General features: G+C 29.4%; 2 protein-coding genes across 3 annotated transcripts; one reads left to right on the top strand and one right to left on the bottom strand.

The window, feature by feature from the left end:
- The first annotated feature begins 2,039 nt into the window (after positions 1-2,039).
- Positions 2,040-5,026, top strand: LOC107905274 (nuclear transcription factor Y subunit B-10). 2 transcript variants are annotated; one of them, XM_016831879.2, is made up of 7 exons: positions 2,040-2,271; positions 2,389-2,628; positions 2,785-2,914; positions 3,356-3,361; positions 3,486-3,560; positions 3,772-3,828; positions 4,653-5,026. In XM_016831879.2, exons 2-7 carry the CDS (start codon positions 2,399-2,401, stop codon positions 4,689-4,691), a joined length of 537 nt encoding a protein of 178 aa, XP_016687368.1. In that variant the 5' UTR covers positions 2,040-2,271; positions 2,389-2,398; the 3' UTR covers positions 4,692-5,026. The 2 variants fall into 2 exon arrangements, with proteins under 2 accessions (XP_016687368.1, XP_040943621.1); XM_041087687.1 differs by having other exon boundaries at positions 2,085-2,271; positions 2,389-2,592.
- A 1,887-nt stretch (positions 5,027-6,913) lies between these two features.
- On the bottom strand, positions 6,914-10,022 carry LOC107905275 (protein SRG1). Its single transcript, XM_016831881.2, has 4 exons — positions 9,689-10,022; positions 8,989-9,239; positions 7,935-8,256; positions 6,914-7,421 (listed from the first exon to the last, which is right to left on the bottom strand). The coding sequence occupies exons 1-4, from the start codon at positions 9,929-9,931 to the stop codon at positions 7,185-7,187; spliced, it is 1,053 nt and encodes a 350-aa protein (XP_016687370.1). The 5' UTR covers positions 9,932-10,022; the 3' UTR covers positions 6,914-7,184.
- Between the last annotated feature and the right edge of the window lie 494 nt (positions 10,023-10,516).

The raw sequence follows: 10,516 nt of genomic DNA, 5'->3' as shown, positions 1-10,516 counted from the left end.
ATTGTTGCTTGAACATCACTAGTTGGACTTTAAAAAGAAATTTAACAATTCAGTGACTTAAATAAAAACTTTCTAATAGTTCATTGACTTAAATAAAAACTTATAAATAATTTAGTGTCTAAAACGTAAATTTACTAATAATTTAATCACATTGACTAAACCTTACCCATTAAAAAATATGATATAAAAAAGTATATATTCGATTGGTGACTCGTCAAAATTTGTGATCACAAGCTGTGAAGTAGCCATCTCTTTACTTGAAAGATGAATTATGACAATAACATCACATTGCCATGTCCACCATTGTTGGTGCACCATCACATCTCCTTACCCCATGATTAGAAGAAATAGATCTTAGGTACATTAGGATATAGGGCTGAAGGTATTGGAGGATATAGGGTTGTCTAAGGATCAAAATGAGAATTTGGTATTAACTAAAATTTCATTTCAAGGAAAGTTCTCGTTGGTTGACATCTAATTATGATTTTAATTATTTTATTGTGAAAAATATTACGATTTAATCTTTATATTTTAATAACATAATCCTATCTTATTGTTTTTATAAGAAAAATAACAATATGACGGTCCATAAGACGTCCCTTACAACTTATAGATGAGTTTTCTTGGTCACAAATGGTATCTAATAGTACTTAAACTTTGTTTTGTCACAAATGGTACCTAATAGCTCTTTCGTCAAATAAAATCAGTGTTTCAGAATCGGATTTGATTGATTGGCCAATCGGTCGAACCGGTTGAACTAAGAATTGACTTGAGTACTGGTCCAGAGATAATCGATACAGATCAATTGAATCAAGCTAAAAAAATTAATTGAACCGGTTTTTCTCTATTTTGTAAATGTTTTTTTTATTTTTTTATGACTTTTTAATAATTTAGTTAATTAAATCGGACGAATCGATCAAATCGAAAGTCGGTGGCCTGATCGGTTTAATCGTTGATCTGATTCTAAAACCCTTAATAAAAATCATGAAACCCAAAAGAAGTCCAAGTGAGAAGAAGAAAAAAGAAAGAAAATATAAAGTAAAAAGGAAAATAAATTTTTTGTCCTTTTTATCGCATGATAATTTTTAATTGGATACTTTAAAAAATAGATTTAACGATTGAACTAACAGAAGTACTAATCTGAGAAAAAAAGTAATTTAAGCAGCATTTATGACTAAAAAATATTTAGGTATTATAACGAGAAAACGATATAGTTTAAATACCAATTTACAAGTTTTGATGTATATAATTTTTACTCAACTGAATTAGTATCTAATTAACCCGAGACACTAATTCATTAATTAAATGACATGAATAAAAATAAGTCATAGCATTATTATAGGTTGAATGTACAGCTTGCTTTCTTTTAATGACGTGAAATATTTGGAGTAAACTAATAGAATAGTAATTTAAGCATCAAAGTTTACCTAAAATAAATTTAGGGTAAACTATATTAAAGTTACTGAACTATTAGTAAGTTTACATTTTGATCATTTAACTTCAAAAAGTTACAAAATTATCATTAAACTATTTAAAAATTTTCATTTAAGTTACTGACTTTCTCCATCTTCTATAGTTTAGTTTTTTTCAAGAAACAATTTTGAACGTCACCAATCTACGAATCAAAATCCAAACAACTTTCTTCTCTGATCTTCGATACTGACCATTAGATCAGCTTGGATCTAAGATTTTTTTTACTCATCGATGGGTTTTGTTCCATCATATTGATCATCAAATTGTCGCTCGAAACTCGTTACCCGTACTTAAAAAAAAGAACTTAACAATCTAGTGATTTAAAAGAAAACATTCGAATAATTTTGTGACTATTTTGTAATTTTTTAAAGTTAAGCCATGGAAATGTAAACTTACTAATAATTTAACAGCTTTGGTTGTAATTTACCCATAAATTTAAATATTAATGTAAGAAAAAGATATTATTTATGAACGACGGCGTTTAGGTTCTTTTTGACAGAGTGAAAATCACCGAACAAGTGGTCAAATAAGAGAGCAGAGTAGCACATAAAAACCGTGCCTCTCATAACGGAACACCTTCAATATATTATATTTTTAAAACAAAATAAATAATAAAAAGGGAAAACTCAACGAACGGTGTTGATAAAACCTGGTTGGCTCATCAGATCTGATCTGAGTCGACTTGTCTTTTTCCTTTCTTCTCCAGCGTCCGATTTTCCCTTGAAAATCCAATCTCTTTCACTCCCGCCCTTTTCCATTTTTCGTTTTAATCAATTTCAATTTTTTCCCCACTTTCTGGTAATTTTCTCCTTTTTTTTTCTTCCTAGGGTTTATCATTCATGTTTAGAAAATTAGAGATATTTTTATTTTAATTAATATTTATTATGATTTTCGATGATTTATTGGATGAGTTAGGATTCTTTACATGGCGACGTCGGCACCGGTTCCGGCGAGTCCAGGTGGCGGTGGAAGTCATGAGAGCGGCGGCGAGCAAAGCCCGAGATCCAACGTGCGAGAACAAGAGAGGTTTCTCCCTATCGCTAACATTAGCCGTATCATGAAGAAAGCTCTCCCTGCTAACGCTAAGATCGCTAAAGATGCTAAGGAGACCGTACAAGAGTGCGTTTCGGAGTTCATCAGCTTCATCACTAGCGAGTTCGATTCTTTAGCTTATTTTCTTTCTTTCTTTTGTTTTTCATTTTTTTATTAATTTTGGCTTTTTATTAACTGTTTTAGCTGAACTTTGTTAATTTCATCATATGAAATTTATTTATTTTTAATTGTAAAATTGGGCATGAAATTGATGTGCAGAGCCAGCGACAAGTGCCAGAAGGAGAAGAGGAAGACAATTAACGGGGACGATCTTCTCTGGGCTATGGCAACTTTAGGGTTTGAAGATTACATCGATCCGCTTAAGATTTACCTTACCAAATATAGAGAGGTAATTATCTAAAAACTGTTCTTTGTCATTTGATCCATTTTTCCCCTTATGGTTATTTTGGATGTTTATTTGTGACCCTTTAATCTAAAGTAAAACTTATTATCATCCTATATGTTAGAGGCAGAATCAAATGACTTCGTAAAAACTTAATGGGTATTTGACAAGTATATAGGTAATAGTGAATGAACAAAAAGAAATTTATATAGGTAATTGTCCATGTGAAAATAATGGCAAAGAAATTTGGCTTATGGATGGTGACATATGAGATTTCATTTTTTTTTTCTCTGAAACCAAAGGGGCCCTCTGGTTTTAAATAATTGTGTATTCTCTGACTTCTATATTGGTTTTGATAGCTAATTTTTTTATTAAGTTGTATTGAACTGATTTTGTTTTTTGGTGTGTATGTGTGGTTATTTTCATGGTCAATTTGGGTCACTGCAGATGGAGGTGAGTTAATGCTTTTCTCTACAAATCAAGTTGCTAATTATTAAATATTATATTGCCTCATATTTGTCTCCTCTAAGCTGCCTCTCTGATATGGCTTTGTTTTTCAAACTATGTTGTTTGGTAGGGTGATACAAAGGGTTCGGTTAAAGGTGGAGATACATTTGCTAAGAAAGATGTCCAACCAGGTCCAAATGCCCAGGTAGGGTGTAAGGTGTTTTTTTTTTTTTCGTTTGAGATTTCTCCTGCATTCATTTAAGTTTTGGTCCTCACTCATGCATTGCACATCTTTTGTTCCTTTCTTAAAAATAAGGTAGTCCCTACACAAATTATGCCATCTTTTTCTTTATCTTTCTGGTAAACTAGAGAAGCTTTGACATCTTATTCCATCTTCTGGTAAATAATTCTCACAGCTTGTTCATCAAGGTTCGTTCTCGCAAGGTGTTTATTATGGGAATTCTCAATCTCAGGTAATCTCTCTCTCTCTCCGTCCCTCTTTTTATGCTGCAGAACCTATTAATGCATAAACACACTAGTGACTCCTTACATATGGCAGCTTGTGGTTATCCATCCCCTTTTTGTTTGGTTTTGGTATCTCATATGGCAGCTTATGCTTGTTAACAATCATAACCTAGCCTTTCAAAGTACAAGTGGTGAACCTTTTTTATTTGCTGAATGCTTGTCGCTTAACCTGATAATAATAAATAACCTAAGAACATTAGTCTGTCAATGAAACCTCAGAAAGTATCTTCACAGAGTTTAATAGCTATTTGAGTATTGTACTACTACTACATTTATTTCCAAACTACCCGTGATGATTTATTGTTGTTGTGATGCATCATCTTCCATCAATTTTGCTTTATGGTGTGCTTGGTTGAGTGAAAAGAGGGAAGGACCAAAAGATGAGAGTGGAAAAGTTGAAGTAAAATAAATTTTGAGCTTACTTGATAAGAAAGAAAAATGAGAGTAAAGAAAATAAGAAAGACAAGTATTTTCCATCATAATCCATAAAAACAAATCATTTTAAATTGGAATGGCAAGAGACAAAATGAGAGAGATATAAGTAAACATTATACATTTGTTAAAATTTTCATTTTTCCATCTTTTCTACCAAGCACTCTAGTGAAAAGATATATATATATAATGCTTATATCTTTCAATTTTCTGTCTTTTCAATGTTCTTTTCACCCTACCAAGCAAAGACTTAATGATATTACTCGATGATGTTTAAATTTTAAGAAGAAATAAGATTTGGTTGGTCAGTCCGGTTCTAATATCTCTCAAACTTTTGTAGTCACAAGCCCATATGATGGCTTCTGATGCCAGACACTGAGAACGAGACCAAATCCTACTTGAGCCAATTTCATCATCTAAATCTCATTATCATGTTTCAATGGTGGAAGAAACAGGTGTGAAAAACTGACATTTTGGATGGTTCAGATCATCCTTCACATGTAAGCTGTTAATATCAGTATGTTTGGAGTAGATTGAGTTGTGTGAAAGAAATGGTGTAAATGTTAAGAGGGTGTTATTGTAGATTTGAGCTCTTGGAGAGGACATAATATTGTGTTATTAATGACATTGTTTAGGGAACTTGGTAGTTTATGTTAATCATATATTTATAACTGAACAATTTAAGGTTCAAATACAATGTACAAAGTTTATTTATGTGATTGTTGATTTCTACTCTTTGGACAATGTTATTGTTGCCAAATTTGGTGATTGTTGATTTCTACTCTTTTACGTATCTCTTTTGTATGGAATTATATGATTTCTTATTGTGGAAAAAAATTGGAGGATAGGGTAAGGACTAAGGATTAGTTTAGAATTTTTATTGGGTTACTTTTTGAAAAGTTATGGTTTGGAAAATAAAACTTTTGAAGATTGTTGTGAAAGAAAAAAGAAAAAGTTTAGCATTTATATCAAAAGGTATTTTGAAAAGTAAAAAATAAGTTATTTTAAATTATATTTAAAATTGTTGAATATAAATTTTGAATTTTTTTAAAGTAATTAATATAAATTGTTTGTAATATTTTTTTAAAGTATTTTTTTTTGTCATTCAACTATTTGAATTTTTCTTTTATGGTCATTAACCCTTAAATTACTTATACCAACGGAAGGATGAAATAGTAGTTTTTAAGAGTGGCATAATAGTAATTTTAACCTTTAAAATTTATACATTGTATCAATTTAGTCTTAATTATAAAAAATAATTTAACTCTCAACATTTACATATTATGTAATTCGGTCTCTCTTTTTTTATCGTTTTACTTTTATTTGTGACATTAATGGTTAATTTTAAAAGAATGAGAAAAAATAAAAATTATTATCTTAGATTTTTTAGGTGGTTTCATTTTTAGTATATTTTCGATCAAATTTAGTTTATAGATTTGCTTTTTTTTAAGCTTTTTAGGTGAAATGATACAAAGAAAAGAAAAAATTAAAAAAATAAAATAATTTGTAAACGTTGAGGATTAATTATTTTTTAATCAAGCCTAATTGACACGATAAATGTTTAGGGTTAAATTGGCTATTATTCCAATTTTAAAAGCTGACATGTCATCTTTCCATTAGTCATATAATAACTGGTTACCAAAGAAAAAAGAAATTGAATAATTGAATGATCATTTTATAACTTTTTATAGTTGAGTGACCAAAAGAAAAAACTTACCAATAATTAGGTGAGTATAAGTATAATTTACCGATACTAAAATAACATATAAATATAATTCTTACAAAAATTAAGGAAAAAATTCATAATTGATAGAATAGCTTATTTAAACCCAAAGTATTTTTTCTATCATTATTATTATTACTATAATGTTATATTACTATTATTTTGGTATTAACCAATGTTGTCTGCTAATATTATTTATAACAGATCGTTTGATTGAACCGATTGAATTGAAAGATGAAAGTCAAATCAATTCAGCCAATGACATATAATTGAAAAAAACTTATATTATTTTGTACCCATACAAAATAATAAATAAATAAATACAACAAAATAAAAGATTTTGTTATTTTTGAATTCATAACCAATTTTTCATTACATTTTTTTAAATATTTTTTCTTCATTTTTAATTATTATTAATTTTTTTAAGTGTTTAAATACAATTTTTTGTTAAAAATAACAATTTTTAATTTTTTCAATAATTACTAAAAAAATTATATTTTGTAAACCGAACAATGATAATAATTATTTAACCCAACCGGCTTATACATCGCACGGATCAGAAAACTAGTATCATAATATTAACAATGAATTACCATAAATTATTTTATTATGTTTATATTATAATCTAAGTTGATATTTGTTAATACTAAAATGGTAATACGACATGTTCGTATTAATTATTTCATCACTCACGATTTTTTATTAATTTACAAGAGTTATGTTTATACACTATTATAATATCTAAAATATGATTCATGTATCAAAAATAGATTTTACAAAAAAAATTATATTAATTCCTTAAAATTATTTAAATTTCGATATTAATAAATTTAAATATTTTTTAAATTATCTTTATAACATCGTATCTAAAACAAACATTTTAACTTTTCACAATATTTTTTAATAACACTTTAATTAAATTAGCCCTAATTACATACAAACATATATTAATTACATATATTTTCCTTCACCACACATATTTATTACATTTTTTTTTCAACCCAATCATTTATTATTTTGACCCCAAACTTAACCAAATTCCCATTAATATATACAGTTATTTAAAACACGAATTTAAACCTTGAAAACGATATTATTAAGAAGATAACTACGAACCTCACACATAAACCGTAAAACCAACCAATTATTTTAAACTTGTGCAGCATGGAGAGCTCTCATACCTCTTTGGTAATGCTCCCAATGTATGATTTCATAATCTTTAACATGCTTGAAAAGTCTTGGTCTGTCCTCATTCACTAGACCATCTTGGGGTCCAATCTCTTTGTTTTTCTCTGGTGTGTAGAAAACTGCAATTGATGTCCTCACTTTCTCTTTGTTTGTTATTACCCTGTGAACCGGGCTCTTGAATATCCCATTTGTCATTATCTGTCACAAATTTCGAATATAAAAAGTACAATAGTTACGAAAAATATTCTCCAAAAAAATCATAATAATTATCTTGTTCGTGTTTATTTCTTATATTATAATAAAGTAAAAGTATCATAGATGACATTGTACTAGGAATCAGATTATATTTTGGTCAATTTATTTAAAAATGGACAAATTAATTATTATATGTTAAATTAAAGAGCAAATTGATCATTTGTGTTAAAATTTTCATCCATATCTATTGTTCAAAACCGCATTGCTAATAGAATAACCATAAATATACATGTGACATGCTATGTGCACGTCATTTTAACATACAATGACCAGTTTTTAATAGTAGATATGGATAAATTTTTTAACAGAATGTCCGATTTGCTCTTTGATTTAATGTACAGAGATTAATTTGCCCATTTTTAGAATAGAGAGATCAAGTCAAACACAATCTAACTTTTAATACAAAGGCTTACATTATATTTTTATCACCGTAGTTGTGTATTTATGTACGTATACCTCCATTTGATCACCCATGAGGATGAAGAGGGCATTTGGTACGGTGGGAACAGTAAGCCATTGTTGATTTTGGAGGATTTGAAGGCCTTCAATATCTTGCAAGATGATGGTGTAACCTGTGCCATCTGAATGAGGTTTTAAGCCAAGAACCATGTCAGGCCTTTGACAACATGGGTAATGGTTGAACCTTGCTTGCAATGTTGCTCCTTCACCAAATTGTTCCAAGAAACAGTTTTCCTCTAAATGCAATGACTTAGCCATGGATTTTGAAACAAGCTTGGTCACCATCCTCATCTTGCATGTGTAATTTTCTAAAATTTCGCTGCAATAAAGAATGGTGGGTTAGTCACATCTTCACAATCATGAAGCCCGTTATGGTTGCGCATAAAAGTCCGTGATCAAAGTACATAAAATAGTCTAAGACAATCATTTCAGTAAAAGGAAAATTATATACAATATCACTATATTATTAGTAAGTTTACGTTTTGGTCAAAAAGATACAAAATAGTCACTAAACTATTTGAAAGTTTTTGTTTAAGTCATTGAACCAAAATCACTTGACAGTTAAGTTTTTTTAAAAATTTGGCTAGCAAGCTTCTAGTGACAATTTGACAATCAGTACGGTACACTAATACTTATTGACGAGTAGAATAACATACATTAGATCCAAGTTGATTTGACAATCAATATAGAAGATTGGAGAAGAAAGTTGTTAGATTTTGGTTCGTAGATTTATGATTTAAAGTTGTTTCGTAAAAAAAAACTGAATTGAAGAAAAGAAGGAAAAAGATAACTATTAATTAGTGTAGACAGTGCAAACAGAAAATATCATACAACAATGATTCTAACTGTCTCTCATAGTGAAGAACCATTGAAAAACTCATGTTATGCATAGGACTACTCAAATTGAATGAAAGGGGAAAGGTACAAGAATTTCAATACCCTTCAATTTAAGCCATTTTCAACATAATGTTTACTTTTTGACCCCTCCAAAGTTTCAAATTTTTATTTTGACCCAATATCGATTTCCTAGTTTTGCTCCAAGGTAACTCACCTGAATGATTGAGGGTTTTGAGGCCAAAACTTGGGGACCCTTAAATCATGAGGGTAAACCGTGAGAAGCAAACGATCTTGCCAGTCAAGGAATTGACCTTGTTCAGGTGAAGGATCACCTCCATACCCTTCCATCTCTTCCACTACTCCTTTGCTGTATTTCTTCTTCTCTTCCATTGACTGTCGAAAGAATTCCCTCGTCACTTGCTGAATCTCATCAAGAAATGAACTTGGTATCCCATGATTTATAGCCTGAAACAAATTAACCACCTATTACATACATACATACATACATACATATGCAACCTTACTAGTGGATAGTGATTAAAAGATGATAGAAGTACCACCGATATCACTTATTACGAGTTAGATTACGTTTTGTTTTTTTATTTAAAAAATAGGTAAACTAATTTATATATATTAAATTAAAGAGTAATTAACTTTTTTTTGTTAAAAACTAACGTAAATGACATAATAATCAAACAAAACTCGTGACGTATCACTTGTACCATATATTGACGTATAGGAACCAATTTTTAACCACGAAAATGAATAGAATTTTTAATAAAATGACTAATTTACTCTTTTATCTAACGTATATGAATAATTTATCCATTTTTTTTAAATAGAATGGAGTAAAATGCAACTTTTAGCTCTAAAAGAAGAAAAGAGAACTGGGTTTACAGTGTTGAATTCCAAACCTGAAAGCAACCCCAACAGCATAGTGCTGATTTCAGCTTCTGCAATTCTTCTTCAGTGCTTGATGATGAGAGGAGACTAAGGTCGATAATAGGGATTGGAGCTAACGGGGAAATTGGAGCATTTTGAGCATCTTTTTCATCTCTACAAATGTAAAGTGATACAGGTTGTTCGCCATTGACGACCATTTCTTGAACTCGCCTTGACAACAGCACCTCAGCAAGGGTATTTGAAGAACTCGCCATGTTTGATACTATGATTACTCGGAAATCGCTTTGTATTAACAAGGTGAAGTTTTAAGTTTACAAGATAGATCTCGAGGAGAAAAGATTGAATGAGATAGTAACGCCACGTTATTTGTATCTTTTTTAATAGTTTTATGTCCATTAAGTATTTTTATCTTAAATTTTAATATTTTTATCATGAAAAAAATCGAACCTAAATGAAAATTTTGAAATTCAGAATGAAATTGTTGATGTGATATAAAACTCTTGAAAATGTATAATATCCCAATTTCATACAATACTTTCTCGATGTTGAGTTAGGCAAGAATATATACACGTAAATTAGACTCTCTTTTTTTAATAAAATAGATATTATATATGCATGCAAATGTTTTTTCAAATGTAATTATAAAATTATATCATTTAAGTTGCACTTAATGTCACTAAATTATTAGTAAATTTATAAAATAGTCATTGAATTATTTAAAAGCATTCATTTAAGTCACTGGGCTCTTAAAATCGTTATTGTACTTGTATGTCCTTCTTTGTTCGCACTATCTACACTAATTGAAAACTTTCATTCATCTTCTCTTTTACAGTTCAGTT

This window comes from Gossypium hirsutum, chromosome D01 (assembly GCF_007990345.1).
Source record: "Gossypium hirsutum isolate 1008001.06 chromosome D01, Gossypium_hirsutum_v2.1, whole genome shotgun sequence".
NCBI classification, from domain to species: Eukaryota; Viridiplantae; Streptophyta; class Magnoliopsida; order Malvales; family Malvaceae; genus Gossypium; species Gossypium hirsutum.
This window is presented reverse-complemented; position numbering and strand designations above follow the sequence as displayed.